Below are 20,556 nucleotides of genomic sequence, written 5' to 3'. Positions count from 1 at the left end.
ATGATCCACCCACCTCCGCCTCCCAAATTGCTGGGATTACAGGCGTGAGCCACTGCGCCTGGCCAGAATCTTTAATCTATGCTAATGAACTGACACTGATTCTGAATTCACATCGTGGTTCTCTGAAATCAGCTCATTTTCCAAGCAGAAACAGGCTCCAACACTCCCTACCACCCCCCAGCTTCTGCTGTGTTCCCAAGGTACTCTGCTTGCCTCCAACACATTTAACTTTAAATGGATAACTGCATATAAGGCTTTTCCCACTGAATTGTAAGTTTCTTGAAGACAGGGACTCATTCCATCTCCCCAGCATCCAGCATTGTTTGACATATATGAAGTGTTCAGTATATATTTGTAGAGTAAATAAATCTCTGTCATTCCCTGAATGCCTAGCTAGGAAGTTCACACAAACAGGCTAGATACGGAATTTGCCCGCCAGACACCTAAGCTCATGAGGGCAGATTTTGGGCTGATTTGTTCACTGCTGTGTCCTAGAACAGTGCAGAGCACGTATAGTTCATAAATACACGTTGAAGGAATGGATGGACTTGCCCCTTTTGAAAGGATACCTTCCCATCCCATGTCATCTGATTTTCCTAGCAAACACACTCTCTGACCTCAGGAATGCCTCTCAGCATTCCCTCTTCTTGTACTGAGTCTCTCTGATGGTAACTTCTTGCCCAAAACCCACTGGAACTCACAGGCCTGCTGGTTCCTATTCTTTGTCCTTCCAAGTTGGTCTTCTTCTTCCTCTTCTCTTCCTCTTCCTCCTCTCCTTTTTCTTCTTCTCCCCCATGCTTCTTTGACTTATTTGAGACATGCAAAAAAAAATCTTATATTTCATATATCATTATATCTTTTTTTTTTTTGAGACAGGGTCTCAGTTGGTCACCCAGGTTGGAGTGCAGTGGCGCAACCCTGGCTCATGGCAGCCTCGACCTCCTGGGCTCAAGCCATTCTCCCACCTGAGCCCCCCAAATAGCTGGGACTACATGCATGCACCACCACGCCCAGCTAACTTTTTTGCATTTTTTTTTTTTAGAGACGGGTTTCACCATGTTGCTCAGGCTGGTCTCAAACTTCTGAGCACAAGCAGTCTGCCTGTTTTGGCATCCCAAATATATCATTACATCTTAATGACCATTTCTTCATCTACCATTCAGCTTACAAATTTAGTACCATTATAATCGAAGCTCCTATATATGTCTTTCCACCCATGCTTTTCCCTGCCTAAAAGTAACCACTACCTTTTCTTTTTTACTATTATGTATGTATGTACATGCATACATACGTATGTATGTACATGCATACATACGTATGTATGTACATGCATACATACGTATGTATGTACATGCATACATACGTATGCATGTATGTACATGCATACATACGTATGCATGTATTTACATACATATATACGTATGTATACATGTATTTACATGCATGTATTTACATACATATATACATATGTATACATGTATCTACATACATGTATACATATGTATGCATGTATATATATGTATATGGTATTGTTTTATAATTTTTAACTTTTGTTTTTGGTTTATTTTATTTTATTTTATTTGAGACAGTCTCACTCTGTTGCCCAGGCTGGAGTACAGTGGCATGATCTCAACTCACTGCAACCCTCTGCATCCTGGGTTCACACAATTCTCGTGCCTCAGCCTCCCAAGTAGCTGGGATTACAGACGTGAGCCACCACACCCAGCTAATTTTTGTGTTTTTAGTAGAGACTGGGTTTCACCACATTGGCCAGGCTGGTCTTGAACTCCCGACCTCAGCTGATCCACCCACCTTGGCCTCCCAGAGTGCTGGGATTACAGGTGTGAGTCACTGTGCCTGGCCCAGTTTTTAACTTTTTATTACTTATATAATATTCTAGCATGCTACTGCTACTTGCTTATTTTCTTTCTTTGTTCAGTTCTATATTTTGGAGATTTATCCATGTGGAAACATGGAGCTCCAGTTCCTTCCTCGTCACTGCTATACAATATTTCACTATATAAAATATGACAGCTGATTAATTCATTTTGCTACTAACTGATGTATAGATAGTTTTGCATTTTTGCTACTATGAACACCATTGCTGTGGATGTTTTTGTTACCCATTTGGTGGGAGTGAAGGGGTTCTAGTTGGCCCACTGGGAGAAAGTCCAATTCTACTTTTTCATGAGGACTCCAACAGAGCCAGCACTCTCCAGCCACTGTAGGCCCAAGAACTCAATGGCTCAGGAGACGGCAGCTGTGTTGGGCTGGCAATGAAAGTGGAGAGAAATGCATTTAAGTTGCTTCTTTCCAGAAATTCTGTTTAAAGTCTTGACTTAAAGATGACACGAAATTGTCCTGTTATGTTTCTCTAGCAGCCTGGCAGTCCAAGTGTGAGGCTGAAGAAAGCAAATATTTGGATTCATTCAGTAGTAACTGTCCAGTAATAACATAATCTACTTTTTTTTGTTTGTTTTTTTGAAACAGAGTCTCACTCTGTTGCCCAGGCTGGAGTGCAATGGCGCAATCTCGGCTCACTGCAACCTCTGCCTCCTGGGTTCAAGTGATTCTCATGCCTCAGCCTCCTGAGTAGCTGGGATTACAGGTGTGCTCCACCACGCCTCGCTAATTTGTTTTGTATTTTCTGTAGAGACAGGGTTTCACTCCTGGCTTCATTTGATTCGCCCACCTTGGCCTCCCAAGGTGCTGGGATTACAGGCCTGAGCCACCGCACCCAGCCACATAGGCTACTTTTAACTCTAGTCTTGCTTGCTTACCTTGAAAATTGGTATTTCGTCTGCTTGCATTTTTTTGCACTATTTTTGACAGAATTTTTGATCTACATCTTATCCATTCTGAGATGATATTGAAAGACATCACATGTATAAATGTGGGAGGAGGGGCCGGGCGCAGTGGCTCACGCCTGTAATCCCAGCACTTTGGGAGGCCAAGGCAGGTGGATCACAAGATCAGGAGATAGAGACCATCCTGGCTAACATGGTGAAACCCCGTCTCTACTAAAAATACAAAAAAAAAAAAAAAAAAAATTAGCCGGGTGTTGAAGCACATGCCTGTAGTCCCAGCTACTCAGGAGGCTGAGGCAGGGGAATCACTTGAATCTGGGAGGCAGACGTTGCAGTGACTCGAGATCATGCCACTGCACTCCAGCCTGGGCAACAGAGGAAGACTCTGTCTCAAAATAAATAAATAAATAAATAAATAAATAAATAAATAAATAATAAATAGATGTGGGGGGAAATTGCTATATATATATATATATATATATATATATATCCTTGTATATATATCCTTGTAATGCCTCAGAACCTAGTGCATCGGAATTCTTTTTAAAGCTCAATTAAAAAAATATTGATTGTAATCTATTTTTCTACCAAGAATGTTAACCTTGGCTCTGAGATAGCATTTTTTTTCACCTTTTATGCATAGACATTTTGATGTCATGTGATATTTTAAAAGCCATATTAGTCTTCTCAATATATGAAGTCTTTACATCCTGAGGCTCAAGTTACAGAATATTTTCTGCCTTTTAGCTCTAACATTTAATATTCTCACATCCTACAGGAGGTCACAAAATGTTATACAGTAAAGTAATTGGAGCACCACCTAGTGGGCATTCTGGCTACATTCCTGACTTGAAGGGAACAAAATGTGGTTTTTTGAGACCAAGGAGGAATGTGACTAGGAAGACATGTCCCCTCCCTTCCGCTGGAGACTGAAGTAACAACTACGTAACTCATAGAACCTTCCAACCACCCAATACTTTAGGAATGTGCCTGGAGCTCTTCTAAATCCATCTCACTTGAACTGCAAAGCCAGAAACAACAGCCATTATTCCTTTAAAGCCCACAAAGTGCTGAGTAGATTAAAAGGATTATGTTTCTGTTCCCATATGCTCAACACCCATAGCTCAGCAACCTTACTTTTACAAGAACCCAGCAACAATGATTTCATTTTGAATAAATCCGTGATCTTCTCTGCAACATAGTTAAATATAACCAGGCCAGGACCGTGGCTCACCCTTGTAATCCCAGCACTTTGGGAGGCCAAGGCGGGAGGGTCACTTGAGGCCAGGTGTTCGAGACCAGCATGTGCCACCATGCGTAGCTAATTTTAAAATTTTTTTGTAGAGACGGGGTCTCACAATGTTGCCCAGGCTGGTCTTTAACTCCTGGCCTCAAGTGATCCTCCCACCTCTGCCTCCCAAAGTGCTGGGATTACAGGTGTGAGCCACCATGCATGTCAACCATTCTTATTTATTCTGCTTTTTATTTTCCTGGCTTCTCTTCAGCACTCTTGACCATTCTTTATAGCAATGCTCCCCCAATTTTTTCATGCGGCATTGCTCGTAGAAAGTGATAATATTAGTGTAGTGCTGGACTAAATGGATGAGGTTGCTCAAAGGTTTTCTGCAGTCTCTCAAAGAGATGCCCCTGGGATTGAGCTCACTTGCCCATGACAGTAACCTGCTTCTCAATGTATCCTTTAATGGTGTTCGTCTTTTGCCAGTCTTACTTGCCCACTCCCTGATCATGCCTCCTGGGATCACGTCCCAAGTAAACTACTTGCACCCAAATTCTTGTCCCATCATAGTAGATAATGAATACCAAAAAAATGGCAAAATGACAATAAAAGTAATATCCAAGCAAAGTGGACCTTTGTGCATCAAGCTTTGCTCTAAAACATGTATCAACCTATTAGGTAAAGCAATGCATTGATTAATTAATGAAGGTAATTACTTAAATTCTGTGCTTCACTTTGCATGTGGAGGCACTGTATGCATTTTAAGAACATTCTTAGACTTATATCAAGGCATTTGTCTTTCATACCTAAAGAACTAAGCTACAAAAGGTTTAATGACTTCCAAGGTCACATCTTTAACAGTAAAAGTCAAAATAGTTAAAATTCATTGAGCATTCACTATATGCTGGATTCTTTGTGAAGTGTTTTTCATCATTCCACTAATCATTTATTTTTAACTTTATATTATTTTGGATGTTAAGATACCCACTCCACAAATGAGGAAATTGAGCTAAAAGAGATCGGTTCCAAATTGGCACTGATCAAAAATTAAAGAGAAAGCTTTGAACTAGCAGGTAGAGAGAAGCTGTGGCAACATAGACTATTTTTACGCTACAAAATGTTATTCTAATAAAGTCTACATATACACTCAAAGTGAAGTAGAAGATCAGGACAGGTAATCAGATAATTCAAATGCGGCAAATTACTCTTTTCCACAGCAATTCATGAAGAACATATTTGGCTGAATTATCCACATGGTCAAGTGAAATCTACGCTATGTGTTATATGTTTAACTAACCTCGAACTTGGTCTTAAACAAATTGTCACTTTGGTCAGCCCTATAAGCAACTGTGGTTGCAAAAAAATTGTCGAGCTGATTATTTGATTAGGCAAAACTGAAAACTCTGATATTTTTAGAGTTGACATTAACATTTCAGTAAAATGAATTCTTCATTCTGGACTCTGTAGGCCGTCTGGGTTTGTTTCCTAGAGACAGAGATGGTATTTGCACCAAAAATCTAAATACAGAGAAACAATCTCGAGCAAATGGCCAAGTTTTCACGTTGAGATGCTTAAACACATGAAGCCGCCCACATGGAACTGCTGTCATCTTCCATAAAGACTTGGTTTCTTCGTTTTATTATGTTGACTCACATTGCAGCTACTTTATATTTAGAGTAAAATGGAAATTCTTCTGTATTCTACACAAAGCCAAGCAAATCGCAGTTTTCCTTTTGTTTCTGGTTGTCTTGTTTGTTCAGGCTCTTTATAAATAGCCCTGAGCTTGGAAATTAGTTAAGTTTTGCTGTTTTTTCATTCTCCTTTTCTTATAGTTTAAAAATCAAATTGTCTGATTTTATTCTACTTTCATAAGAGTGGGCAAGAAGCCCATTTCCTGTTAATGATGAGGTGACCGTATCTTGACAGTACATTAAAGAATAGTTGGATGACATACTGGCAGGGGAAAGTCAATTGAGGAAAAAGTGTACTCAGATTTGGAAAATGAGTCAGTGTCTAGGAACCAACTGCATTTAACACAAAAAATTTGCTCCAAATGAGCAAATTGAAAATCCTTTAAGAGAAGCTGCATAATAAATATGTCTAGAGTTGTCAGGCACGGAATGCTTTATAAAAAAATTCTGTTCAATTGCAATGACATCAATTTCTGGGCTATCTCTAGGATAAATTGATAGATTACTTAAACTAAAACACATAAATCAAATCACTAAATGCATTCACAACTTTTTCCTAGAATTGTCAAATTCTACATGCCTACGTGTGTTCTAGTAAGTGGTTGAGCATCTACCATAAACCAAAGTGTATGGAAAAATAACCCAAACCTTTGGAGGAACAGAATTAAGATGGCACATACCAACATGGCAAGCTAGCAACAGATGCACCAGAGAGGCTTTATATTAAAGAGCTGACTTGAAAAAGCTATTCAAGAAATCAAGATTTCTCCACTTCTTCAGCTTAATAATTAAAGTCATACTGTCCTTTCTCCTCCCCAAATAAAAGATAAGAGTCGAATGAAAGAGGCTAACACAAACTGATGGCCTTGAAAATGCTGCATAATGGCCTGATCATTTGCCCACATGGTTCAGTAAAAAGGTCAAGTTATGTCTTCACCAGATACTAAGCTGCTTCTCCATGGACATCCAGGTCAAACGCAATCAGGACTATTAACAATCTAGTTGTTATTAATGGTAACATATATAAACATTTCATAGCACTGTACAGCTTACAAATTGCTTTCACATACATTAATCACATGACCCTCATAACAATCCCGTCAAGTAGGTAGAACACGTACTACTATTACTATTTTACGGAAGACACCACAATCCAATTCTCTAGATATCCCAGTTTTCTCTCCTCCACCCATTACTAAGTCTCAGTCTCCAAACTGTACATCCTTAAAAGTTTTTGACGCCTTTAATCCCAGCACTTTGGGAGGCCAGTGGGTGGATCACAAGGTCAAGAGATTGGAACCATCTTGGCCAACGTGGTGAAACCGCATATCTACTAAAAAATATAGAAATTAACCGGGCTTGGTGGGGCGCACCTGTAGTCCCAGCTACTCGGTGAGGCTGAGGCAGGAGAATCGCTTGAACCCAGGAGGCGGAGGTGGCCGTGAGCCAAGATTGCACCACTGCACTCCAGCCTGGCAACAGAGTGAGACTCCATCGCAAAAAAAAAAAAAAAAAAAAAAGTGTTTGACTTTTACAAGTTTAAATCACCCCTTATCACATTGGTATTAGAGGGGTTGCAACTGTTTACCAGTGTATTCAATGATAAAATGATGGGGCTGGCTCTGTCATTATATTCTGTGAAATAATGGGTTGAGTATTTAAAGTGATGATGAGCACTCCAGGAACAATGAAAAGGAGAAGAAAAATCAGTGTGATAAAGCAGGAGGCCAAAATAAATGCACATCACTCCCCTGATGACAACCAGTTATTAAGCAAGAAAGCTACCACAAAAATGAAATTCATGGCTTGGTGTCATTATAAATACACACTAAAGAAGGCTCCAGGTACTGCACCACCCAACACTGCAGAAAACACTAAAATACTTCCATAGCAACTATCACTAAGGACATCATTAGGATGCTGAAAATGTAAAAGAGGAAAAAAGAGCCAATAAATGGGGACAAACAAGATTATTTCCCTGGTAGAATAAAGCCCATTGTTCTCTCTCAGAAGACATAAATATTTAACCACCCAAGGCAAGCTATAACCAGCTATTTCAGCTAGCCAAACCCATCTTCCTGATATATAGTGTTTTCAAAAAATAAATCAACCAAGGAGTTGAAATCCAAGGAACTCACAAACGCATGTACCAGGCTGGTGGCAGCACGCTCTAGTCTGAAGGATTGGTCATGAGTCAGGAGGGGAGGGTGCAAGCCTCAGCCCGGTCACTTAGTACCTATCAAACCTATTATGGGACATGTAGGTATTGTCAGGGACACAAAAGTGAATCAGAAATAGATTCTGTCATTGGGCTGTTCAGTGTGGTAGGGGGAGATAAAAGATAGATTACTATAAAATAAGCTAGATGTGATAGATGTCAAAAGAGAAATAAGATTGCTGCTATTCAATTTCAGAATCTTATTGCAGGGCGTTGTGGGTGGAATTGCACCCCCCAAGAAGATATTTTGAAATCCCAACTCTCAGGACCCCAGAATGTGACTTTATTTGGAAATAGGGTCTTGGCAGATATAATCAAGTTAAATGAGGTTACTAGAGTGGGCCTTAATCCACTATGACTGATGGCCTTATAAGAGAAGAGAATGCCATGTGGAAACAAAGACACACAGGGAGAAGACGACTGTGCAACAACGGAGGCAGAGATTGGAGTGAAACAGCTCTAAGCCAGGGAACACCAAGGATTGCCAAGAGCCACCAGAAGCTGGGAAGGGGCAAGGAAGAACTTTCCCTACAGCCTTCAGAGAGAGGATGGCTCTACCAATGTCTTGATTTCAAACTTCCAGCCTCCAGAACTGTGAGAGAATAAATTTTTGTTGTTTTAAGCCAATTCTTGGTATATTATAACCATAGCCCTAAGAAGCAAATACAGAGGCAAAGAGTAGCCTCATCCTACTGGGATTAGGGCCAGGTTTCTGGGAAGAAATGACATATAAATTGAACTTTGAAGAACTTATACCATCTAAATGGTAGGAAATGTGGTTTCCTATTTACGTGATAACAGTATTCATCAACCATTGAGAACCCACTTTGCGTCAGATATTGCACTAGGAGTCATTCATATATAAATGGGTTGGACTCTGGCTCATATACAGAAGTCATCTAGACCTCACCTCCCTCCTTGACCCTCCCACTTCTATCCCACAGTGGTTGATAAGTATAAAATGTTTAGTTTAGCAAATAGAAGAGGAAGATGGGTTTGGGGGTTGGGAGAGCTGTAGAGGAGAGAGGGGAAAAGGGTAAAGCAGAGGGCAAAGCATCTGTTCCCTTTCTGACCTCCTTCTAGAGAGACGGTGGAAGCAGGTTGCAGAACTTCTGTGAGTTGTTTTGTTTACATGTGAAATTAGCTGAGGAAATAGTCAAAGAGACTCTCAGAGGCTCTAGGCACAAGCCCAGCATATTTGGGGCTAAGCCAGGGAAGGATATTCTTCTCTCTGCACCATAGAGGCCAAATGGAGGCTTCCCAAGGACCAGACTCTTTGGGAACACTAAGAGGCAACACCCTTGGCATGGGCTATGTTCTCATGATGGACAGTGACCCTGGAAAAGTTTCAGCCTTGGCAAAGCCTCAGCAAGTGGCCCTGCAAGCAGAAGCTGGACATGTGGGAGCTGGGGCAGAAGCAAAATAACAGGGCAGAAGACCATGGCAACTGCGAAGGAAAGACTGGTGAGCAAGGGAACTTCTTCGGAAAATTCTAGAAATAACTGGAAATACTTTGAAGGGGGTTCATTTCTTTCAGTCGAGTAGGAAGGGGATTTATGCCATAAATATCGGTATGTAAAAAAAAAGACAACTGGCAGATGAGGCCTGGAATACATGGGTCAGGCACAGATTTCTAATATATCCAACTGAAATTCATCATTATCCCCTTTCCACTTTACCAGCAAGAAAACTAAGCTCGGGAGGTTAAATAACTTTCCCAGCCAGTAACTCTGTAAGTGACTGAATCAGAAATAAAACCATGTCTGTCTGCCAGTAAGGCCAGTACTCTTTCTACTATACCACACTGTTGATCTGGGCAACAGTGGGGAAAATATGACACTTGCAAGGAGCTTGGAAAAGAACACAGTAGGTCAGGGCACTAGCCAGGGTCCTGGCAGAAAACAGAACTCAAGCCAAATTGTTCAAATGAAGGGACTTTAACAAAGATACTGCTGACATAGCTGTGGGCAGGATTAAGGGAATTAGCAAGGGATGTTGAGACACCCAGAGACCAGCAATAGAAGGAAACCACTCCTAGAGAGAGACCTAGTGAGAGCCGGTGAGACCTGGAGCCACGTAAGACAGACCACCAGCAGGATCTATAATGGTGGAGGGAGCCTTCCAGAGAGGTGGCTCCAAAGCAGGGATGGAGTGGGGAAAAATAACCCAACCTTTCCTTTTATCTCCCAGTCTCCTGCTGCTGCCACCCATTGGCTGTGCCCCCACCTGGAAACCAGCTATCAAGGGAGCCTGGGGCAATAGGTGGCAGGAATCAGAGACTCTTGGAAACAGAAGAGGAGGAAGACATTGCTATGGAGAGCAGAGAAGTTGAGGCCATGTGCTGGTCTTGTCCCGTTTTGCTCTTAGATTTATTCCCTGTCCCCACTCTACCCTGTTCTGTATCACAGAGAATTACTTTTTCCTTGTTCCTTTGCCCTCTGGTTTCTGGGTCACTTCAGCCATTGGATGGCCCTGAAAAGAGAGCAGAAAGGGAGAAGCTGGGTATTTCTCCCCACTTCTCTCAGCTTCAAGTATTGTCTCTGGCAGCGGCCATCTCTTCTATGGACTCAGCTCTTGCTCCAAGAGCTTCTGTGGTTCCAGCTTCTCCCTGGTGGCCTGGCTCCTTTTGTCCCTTAAGCTTTAGGCAGTGGTAGCAGCTTCCTGCTCTTGATAATCTCAAGGATACCTTACTCTCCCACTTTTTAGGCTTCTTGCCTTTGTCATCTCCTGATATTAAATCTCTTCTTTAAAATATCAAGAATATTTAGAATCCTGACTGACAGAGGAGACTATCACATGGAAGAGCCTCAGCCTCCCCAGAAAAGCATGAGGGAAATGAAAATAAACAGGGCTTGCATATCATCAATATGGAAAAACTTCCATTGAATCTGTCACTGCTGTGTGCCTATTCCCTCCTCTCACTGGGGCCTCCAGTCCCTCAACCACCAGTGTTCTGGTCCACTTTTTAGCCTGGCTTGCCCTTCATACCCCTGGAGATCATGAACAGTCATATCAGCAATATTCTATTAGAATTCTTGATTTTCCTGCTGACTTGTCCTTCTGCTGGAGCTATTTTATCAATCCCTATCCCTGAGTACAGTAAATTATCTATTTTCTGTCTCCCTGCTTTTTTTTACTGGACAAAGGAACATGACCTGGCCAAAATTTCTTCTCCTGGGATGTTTGTCTGCCTTGCTACTTATATCCATTGTACCCATTTCCAACAACCATGCACCCATGGCTTTACCCAGAGTCCCTGGAATCTTTTCAGGTTCATGTAAACTTAAAATTTATGCAAAGGAAATCCACTAAGGATTGGAGACCAAAAAATAGATGTATGATATCATGCTATAATTTCACACACACAGAATTATTTTAAAAATAGAATGGGTTCATAAAAACGAAATAAATTGCTGATATGTAAAACCCGTCATAGAAAAATCAATATGTTATTAAAATGGTTATTCATAAAATAATTCACCACATTTTTCACTTTAGAATACCAAACCCCCACCATGCATTTGGAATTTAATTCCATTTACAAAGTTTCAATTTGCCCACAACTCTTCAGGACCACATGCCTTTTCCAACTCAAATATATTTCAAGGTCCATTATCAATGGTTTAGATATACATTAAGACATGTCAGACAGAGATTCTGTCTGCTCCACTATATGCTTTTGTTTTTGGACCTGGGATGCAGTTTAATCTACTTGTTAAATGCAAAGATGTAGATTGCATTATTGGTTCTGATTCTTTCCTATACTATATCTTTGCCCTTCACCCTTGACTTTGGAGTCCCTCTCATGTTGAAGGTTAGATTTCATGGAATAATTATTGAGGAATGCTCTTGGAAACAGCCATTTTAAGGGAGGAAGGGAAGCAAGATTGACACAGAGAAAAATGGGACTAATTTAGTTGCAACCCAGGCCTCACCCAATCCTGTGGGAAGCTCTGATGCGAGGATAGCTCTTCAGAGATGTCTTGAATTGAGGCAAAGGGTCAGACCTCATACTCACATCTGACTAGTCTTTGAATGTGGGCTGACCATAGGGGCACCGCTGGGCAAAGCACTGCCCTTCAGCTGAGGACAATTCCTGGTGGGCAGTGGGACGGGGACTCCAGGGCGAGGGTGGAAGTGAAAGGATGGGAGTCAGTGGACTTGGTGAGCCATCATCAGCAAGCAATATTCCTAGCAGCTGAGAAAGTAAGTGCCTAGGTTCTGGAAAGGGACCAGGAAGTGCACCTCAGCATCCACTACATCCCACAAAGTTGAAGTATATCTCAGTTGGGCACAGTGGTGCACAATTGTAGTCCCAGCAATGCAGGATGATCGCTTGAGCCCAGGCATTTGAGTACAACCTAGTCAACAGGCAGACCCTTATCTCTTAAAAAAAATGAGGCATGTCTCTTTGCTCAGCCTTGTAACTTGCCTTGACCAACAGGATGAGGAAGAAATTAGTGTGCCAGTTCCAAGCCTAGGCCTTAAGAGACCTTGCATATTTCCATTTTCTTCTTACACATGTCCAGGGTAACCTACTGGTCCCAGGAGGAAGATGAGAGGCATATAGAGCAGAGCTACCCCAGCCACCTAGCCTAGCCCAGCTTAAATCAGCCAACCCCCAAGATGACTCACAGATACTACTGGTTTTGTGTGATGTAGTTTGTTATGCATTGATAGCAAGTCAATACAATAGGCTTGGACTCAAGAGTCAGATCTGTTCCATTGCCATGTACTTGAACTTGTGACCTACTTGTGACCTTCAACAATTTTTCCAACCTTTCTTCTAAACCTCAGATTTATCCTTGATATAGAAATAATCATGTCTGCTTTATGATGTTGCTATAATATATCCATGTGTTTACCACGGTACGTGGGAACTTAGAAGCACTGAATTACTATAAGTTATGGTCAATATTTGTATATTTTATTTCTAGGTGCAAAAATCCTATAACTAGAAGATATTGGTGGCAAAGGGAAATGGCAAAGGATAGGTCAGTCTCCATTGCTTTCCCGTCCTTGAGGCTGCTCCTATCCTGCTCTCTGCCCTCCAAGAGTCCAGGTTCTGGGAGCGGAGGAGATGTTAGAGTTGTCTAGCAATTCTAGGGTAAATTGGAGTATCAGCCTTCTGAGTTCTAGGACTATTAAGCCAAAGATAATATCAGATGGAACAGGGAAAAAAGAACAGGGGATAGATGCCCTTAGTCTTACACTGGCCTTTTTCTGTGTGTTCTAGGATCTTGGGCTTTCTTAACTTTGCAAAAGATAGTGTCCTAACAGGTTAAGAATGGCCTGCAGTGGAGGGGTGGGTGGGTTGGGGTGGGGGCTGGGGGGCCCTCACTGTGCAACCACTTCAAACATTACTGTAGGTGGAGAATTTTCACTCACTGAAATTCTACTGCCAAGTTTTGGCAGGGTGCTTGGCTTTTGTTCTCTTCCTTTTAAAGCTGACAAGGAAAAACAAAGTGCAGAAATAGTGTTAACCAAATAAAGAGACACTATGCCTTTTTTTTTAAACCTCATTTGCGTCAGAAAATCCATTCCCAGATGAGCCATAACTAGATGAGACTGCACATATCCCACATCTTACAAGAGAAAGTTTTATGGGCAGCCCTCATATTTTACGGGTTCAAGCCACGGTTCTAAAGGGAGTTGCGACTGAAAATCTTCACGTCTCTACCTCCAAAATCTTAACAGTAGCACGCCACTCCCAATTGTTACGTTATTTCATTTTAAACATGGGTGAAACTCACAGTTGAATGTCTTGTTTCTTCACTTCCCAAATTCCTAAAACAGCTACTCTTTGTTTTTAATGGTGCTGGAAAAAAAAGAGAGAGAGAAGAGAAAAAGGAAAACAGTGCATTCCTGAAACATTACAAAAGACCAGCCGATGAGAACCAAGTGCAGCACACTGGAGAGAATCCTGGGGAAGGACTAAGGCAGGGCTGCTCAAGCTTTTGCTCTGAGACAACTTAACAAAAGAGGAGGACAAAACAATAACCCTTGGGATATCTAGAAATATAAATGAAAATGAAAATAGCTAACATTAGGGAGCATTCACTATGAACGACCCACTGTTCCAACATTTAACATATACTGGCCACTTAATTCTCATAACTATGAAGCAGATGATATTATTCCCATTTTACAGATGAGAAACAGAGACACAAAAAGGCTAAGCAACTAGCCCCAGGGTACACAGTTAGAAAAGGGAGGAGCTAGCTTTCAGTCTTGCCCCAAAGCCTATGGTTTCAACCACAGGTTGCCATGAGTAGTTTACCACCAGTTCAAAATTCCATTAAAGTTGTGCCTTAAAAATGCCTACAGTCTGGGCGCGATGGCTCATGCCTGTAATCCCAGCACTTTGGGAGGCGGAGGCGGGCAGATCACCTGAGGTCGGGAGTTCAAGACCAGCCTGACCAACATGGAGAAACCCTGTCTCTACTAAAAATACAAAATTAGCAGGGCTTGGTGGTGGGTGCCTGTAATCCCAGCTACTCAGGAGCCTGAGGCAAGAGAATTGCTTGAACCCAGCAGGTGGAGGTTGCGGTGAGCCGAGATTGCGCCATTGCACTCTAGCCTGGGCAACAAGAGCAAGACTCCATCTCAAAAAATATATATATATATGCCTACAGATATTTTATTCTGTTCCATAACATTTTCTTTTTTCTTTTAAGATAAAAAATACTTCTTTCAAAGATTTTCATCTACATTTTTCAGTGTCCTGCTTCCACTTTCTCTTCAAGTAAATCTTCAAGGAGAACTCTTGCTTCAAGAAGACACACCAGTTTTTTCTTGTGTGCCCAGATTGAGAAGCACTGGCCCAGGGTGGCTAGCTGCTCCAAGAAAAACAAAAATACCTATGTTATATCTGTCAGAATTAATTTGGCCAATTAACCAAACAGATAAGGAAGATTAGGGTTTTTTTCCCCAATGCCAAGGCAAGTGAAACTAAAGGGTTGTGGCTAAAATGGAATTGAACAAAATAGGTTAATTGAGTAATTTAGCAGTAGGTAGGAGACTAGACTAGCACATCAGTTAGACAGATGAAGTTCACCATGGCTACACTCAAAATAAGCATAAGCCTTGAAAATAAGGCAGAGCATCTGATGAGCAGGATATTTTTAGTTTGGACTAAGATGTAAGAGTGTGTGTGTGAGTGTGTGTGTGCGTGTGCGTGTGTGTGAAAGTGAGAGAGAGAGAGAAAGAGAAAATAAAAACTGTGTGTGCGTGCCTGCATGGGGTGTGTGTGTGTGTGTGTGTGTGTGTGTGTGTAAGAGAAAGAGAAAGAGAGAAAGAAAACTTGGAGAAGGAGCAAAAGTCTGCTTTTGTTAGAAAAGATAACACAATCCAATGGAGGAAAAGCACAGAATTTAGAGCCAATTAAACCATAAGTTAGAATATTATATCTAATGCTTTATAATAATGTGACTTACGTTATTTTATCAAGTCTAAGACGCCATAAATGATAACATGCATACAAATTCCAATGATTTAAAGTATTTTTAAATTTGATCTTATAATGGAAGAAATACAATAACTATTCCCAATTGCAAAATGAAGTTAATACATAATATAGCCCTGTAGGGTGATGGTGAGGGGTAAATAAGGCGGCATATGCCTGACATATGGTAGGGCCTCAGGAAATACAAGTATTATTATTTCTATCACCTTTGGCCAAAAACAAGTTAATTGTCTTTTTCTCCCAAGTAATATTTTATTTTTGCTGTTTTGCTGCACAATTTTACATTACAAAAGGTGCAGGTACTTACCTCATCACAACTGTAATGAGTATGCTGATGGATAAAGCAAGACAGTATTTATCCTTCCAAGATTTTTCTATGCTTGTACATCTAATGTGTGTGTGTGTGTGTGTGTGTGTGTGTGTCTAAATTGCTTTTAAAAATTTGTTTACTCAGCATTTAAGCCCCCTTAGGGCATTTCACACTGCATTGTGTAATAGATAAAGAATCACACTAGAGGAGACATAATTCATTAATTCTCTTTTAAGAAGTGCTTGGTGCTATCAGTGAAATGAGTATAAATTATGCCATTCCTATACTTAAGGGCTTAAAAAGTCTAGTAGTGTCTTATTCATATTTGTATCTGCCATAATAGCCTTGAAGTTTTTTATGATCATTCTAACTGGATGTTCTCTTCCCTACCTTTACAAGTTCATGAATTTCTGTATTATGCTTATGATTTAAGTGGGACATTGCTGTATACTGTGGTTATTTGTGTTTACATTCTTATCAACTTTATCACTCCCTCCCCAACCAGTGTAAAAATGGAGAAGGCAGGTTGTGGCAATGACCCAACATTGATCATTGGAAATAGGATGGAAATATAGGGATGCAAGTAAATTGAGAGTAATTCTTTTTTTTTTTTTTTGAGACGGAGTCCCACTCTGTCACCCAGGCTGGTGCAGTGGCGCGATCTTGGCTCACTGCAAGCTCTGCCTCCTGGGTTCACGCCATTCTCCTGCCTCAGCCTCCCCAGCAGCTGGGACTACAGGTGCCCGCCACCAAGCCCGGCTAATTTTTTGTATTTTTAGTAGAGACGGGGTTTCACTGTGTTAGCCAAGATGGTCTCGATCTCCTGACCTCGTGATCAGCCTGCCTCGGCCTCCCAGAGTGCTGGGATTACAGGCGTGAGCCACCACACCCAGCCCAATGGAGAGTAATTCTAATAATCAACTATGGATTCCAGGCAGTATGGAGAAGGCCTAGAAGCCAAGAAGAGATCAAAAGGTGAATTAAAGAAATCGAGGTGACCAACCTGTTTCCGGACCAAGCCGAGGGTCAGGCTGCCTATTCTCGCAGCCCAATAATGAGATGCAGATGACCTGGGAAAGAAGAGTTTATTTCTGTAACTGGGTACAGGGAAAAGGCCTGGAAAATATCGCCAGGCCAACTCAAAGTTACAGTTTTCCAGAGCTTATATACCTTCTAAGCTATATGTCTGTGTGTTAGTGTGCATTCATCTGAAGACATAAGTGATTAACTTCTAATCTATAACTAAGATCTGAATCCTGAAGACCTTCCTCCGTAGCCTCAGTAAATTTACTTAATCCTAATGGGTCCAGGGGCTGGGTGATTTACCCTTATCTTGTCTCCTGCTAAATCATGGAGGTTTGGGGAGTTTCTTCAGACCCCCAATAAACTTGTTTGTGGAGGTCTGGGGAGTTTCTTCAGACCTCCATTAAAACTTGTTTAATCCTAAACAGGCCTCAGTTAAGAATTCATTTGTTATCTTGTCACACTTCAAGGCCCAGGAAAGGCCTGAGCAAAACTCCTGGTGGGCTTTTGTTACATTCCAGCCTTTGTATAAGGGCACTAGCTCGATCAGCTTTTAATATTAACTTGGCCACTCCGTCAGTGCTGAAACAGTTGTTACAGAGGCCTGTGTTAGTGAGACCCAGCCTGCCACAAAACTGTCCTTGAGCTCAAAGAGTAGGTGAAGTTGTGGTGAGGAGGTGTGAGAATTGGAAAGAGTGGAAGTTAGGGTTACAGAGAAGTTGGAGTAGCAAAGGAAACAGTGGACTCGTTGCCATAGTATCTTCCAAAAGTGTATATATGTGGCGACTGGGCTGTTAGTTGGAGAGCGCATGGTATAGGTTATTGCCAAGGGTTGCAAAGGAAGTTGAGCATTTTAATCAGTAATGAGGTAGAACAATGATTCTCAAAGTGTAGTTGCCAGGCCAGCAGCATGAATGTCACCTAGGAACTTGTTAGAAATGAAATTCTAGGCTCTACCCCAAACCCACTGAATCAGAAATGAGGATGGAGCTCAGAAATCTGTGTTTTCACAAGCCCTCCAAATGATGATGTTCACTAAAGTTGGACAATTGTTGGTTTAGAAGTTGTAGCGCAGACAGCTGAGCAACAGCTCACCACCTACCCATCATCATCACCACAACAACATCATGACAACAATGTCTTTGGTAACCTGTGAGATTGGGATTTCAATTAAAGCCAAAAACTAGAAGGAGCATTAAGGCGAAGAAGCAAAAGGCAACTTTTCCACTTTCCAACTTTCTCTGGAGGAATAGAGGAATCTGTTTACAATAGCACAAGGGTTCCAGAGGCAGCCCTGAATGTTGACTCTCCTCCTATCCTAAGCCTTTGTGTGGGCTCAGTCTTCCTTGACAGAAACTAGAGACCAGAGAATATAGGGAGAGTAGTTGCATTAATAATTATATCAATATTTCATAATAACCATGATTACACTATTGATAGTTATACATATATATAATTAGTAACTATTAATCCAGGTTCAATCATGAAACCCACCAAGAGAACCAGCTCCATGATCTCAGTGCTGAAGGGTGGGAGCAGCCCTCTGCACAACTACAGTACCAGGTGGAACAGATATAGCCACATGGACTAATGATTTTCCAGTTTATCCTTAGACTTAACCAAAATCAGGCCAGTAGCATATTAACAAGCCCACAGTACCCGAGAAGCATTAAAGTTTCTGAATTTAGTATAAACTTTCTGATTTATAGACCATAGTTTACAGTCTTGCACTCATGATCTCCTCCTTGCTCTGATCCAAACCCTTCCAAAACTGCCTCTGAGATCATTCTCTAAATGGAGCTACAATTTAGAGATACCACAGATCACTTTAGCCCTAATTACACAAGTTTCTTTGCCCCTAACTACTGTTTTTTTTTTTTTTTTTAACTTGCATGTTGTTTTTCTTAGGAAATTGAGGAGGGGATCCTGAAACTCAAACAACTGGGAGTGGTGCCTACAGAGTTAATTTTAGTTGAACACTCCCCCTGGCTAAACTTCAGCTTTGTTCTTGGCTCTCTGCACTCTTGAGTCACAGGAATGTAAACACAGGGAACCTCATCCTCTTTCTCTTGTCTGTTTCTTTCAATGTAAACACAGGGAACCTCATCCTCTTTCTCTTGTCTGTTTCTTTCAATGTTGCCTTTATTCTAATATTTCTATTTCTAATAACTACTGAACCCAATACCTTTCTTTCCTTCCATAAACGGATGTGCTTTCTGATCAATACAACCCACAGTGGAAAAGGCAACAGGATGAGATGAGGCATCCATAATGAGAGGTTCAAGGATTGGAAAAGAGCAGAACTGCATTGAGAATGCCAGTTTGGCCAATTTATTAACATGCATGTCAGTACAGAGTTGCAATTAAGAAGGCAAGATCAAGACCAAGCACAGTGGCTCATGCCTGTAATTCCAGCACTTTGGGAGGCCGAGGCGGGCAGCCCACCTGAGGTCAGGAGTTCGAGATCAGCCTGGCCAACATGGCAAAACCCCGTCTCCACTAAAAACACAAAAAATAGCCAGACATGGTGGTGTGTGCTTGTAATCCCAACTACTTGGGAGGCTGAGGCAGGAGAATCGCTTGAACCCGGGAGGCAGAGGTTGCAGTGAGCCAAGATTGCGCCACTGTACTCCAGCCTCGGCGACAAAGCGAGACTGCGTCTCAAAAAAAAAAAAAAAGAAGAAGGCGAGAACTTGGAAACTCAAGAGACTAAAGTTCCAGAATTAGATTAGCTGTGTGATCTTGGAAATAATAATAGTAACTATCTCATAGGCTTGTTGTGGGATTAAATAATGCATATAAAAGTGCATAACAGAGTTCCCAGTACATAGCGAGCCTCAATACATGGTAACTTGGAGTTTGCATTTCTTGTGAGTAAATGACACATTCTGTAGACCAATTAAGGACAATGCTTATCACACAATCAAGAGATAAACGAAGATTTCCTTCTATAAACATAAACATATTCCTGAGGAAGGAGAGATTATTAAGTTTTTGAATAGGATGGAAGGAATACAGTCAGAATTACATTGTGATTAATTCAAAGCAAATAAGACATGGTCTTCATCTTCAATGGGGCAAGATATGGCTGAAAATTAATGCTAGGCAACTGTACAAGCAAAGTTAAAGGTTGCTTGATTGATTGAATCAAGCCATGCAGGAATTCAGAACTCAAGAATAATTAATTAAGAGTGTAGTTAATTCACCGAACAGGTGAAATTGGAAGGAAGTTTACAGTTCAATTTTAGGAAAGTTGATAAGCTACTGTAATAACCTGGAATGTTGCCCCCTAAGAAAGCAGGAAGTATGCATTCTCCTGAGAAAATAATAAAGCTTGTGGGAAAGAAGAAGACTGGATGATTTTCTTCAAATATATAAAGATCTAACATATGAAGTAAAAATGTCTGCTTGAATAACACATCTTTTGATGGGATCTGCCCAGCTCATTTCCCCTTCTGTATAAATGGCCCCAACCCACAAGAATGACTACTGCACTCATGTTTGATGTACATAACTTACCCCTCCCCCGTGTCAGTTAACAGAAGCAAGGGAAATCATCTGATCCAAGCTAGGTAGTCAGATTTTGTCTTCTAGAAATTTGAGACTGATTCAACAGAGAAGTCAAAAACCTAGGGGATGACTGACCCACTAAATGGAAGAGACGTGAGCCACCAAATGACTGCACAGGCATAGAACATCCCTGCCAATCTGCATTAGACGGACACAGCAAGAAATGAACCTTTATTGTGGAAGGCCACTGTGATTTGGGAGTTGTTTGTAACTGCGGTTCACCTACCTCAACTAA

General features: G+C 41.3%; 1 protein-coding gene across 1 annotated transcript; it reads left to right on the top strand.

Moving 5' to 3' along the window:
* The first annotated feature begins 8,503 nt into the window (after positions 1–8,503).
* On the top strand, positions 8,504–11,340 carry LOC116460141 (uncharacterized). The gene is made up of 3 exons (XM_032141069.1): positions 8,504–8,547; positions 9,196–9,417; positions 10,144–11,340. The coding sequence occupies exons 2-3, from the start codon at positions 9,351–9,353 to the stop codon at positions 10,605–10,607; spliced, it is 531 nt and encodes a 176-aa protein (XP_031996960.1). The 5' UTR covers positions 8,504–8,547; positions 9,196–9,350; the 3' UTR covers positions 10,608–11,340.
* The last annotated feature ends 9,216 nt before the right edge of the window (positions 11,341–20,556 follow it).

Source organism: Hylobates moloch, unplaced genomic scaffold (genome assembly GCF_009828535.3).
Source record: "Hylobates moloch isolate HMO894 unplaced genomic scaffold, HMol_V3 SCAFFOLD_20, whole genome shotgun sequence".
NCBI lineage: Eukaryota > Metazoa > Chordata > Mammalia > Primates > Hylobatidae > Hylobates > Hylobates moloch.
The sequence above is the reverse complement of the archived record's forward strand: the minus strand, read 5'-3'. Positions and strand labels throughout refer to the sequence as shown.

What these genes read in the sequence shown, in the direction of transcription:
- LOC116460141 (XM_032141069.1), top strand. Translation starts at nt 9,351, where the DNA reads ATGTGGGAGCTGGGGCAGAAGCAAAATAACAGGGCAGAAGACCATGGC. An exon ending in CAACTGCGAAGGAAAGACTG is followed by an intron (nt 9,418 to 10,143) that starts GTGAGCAAGGGA and finishes TTTATCTCCCAG; the next exon opens with TCTCCTGCTGCTGCCACCCA.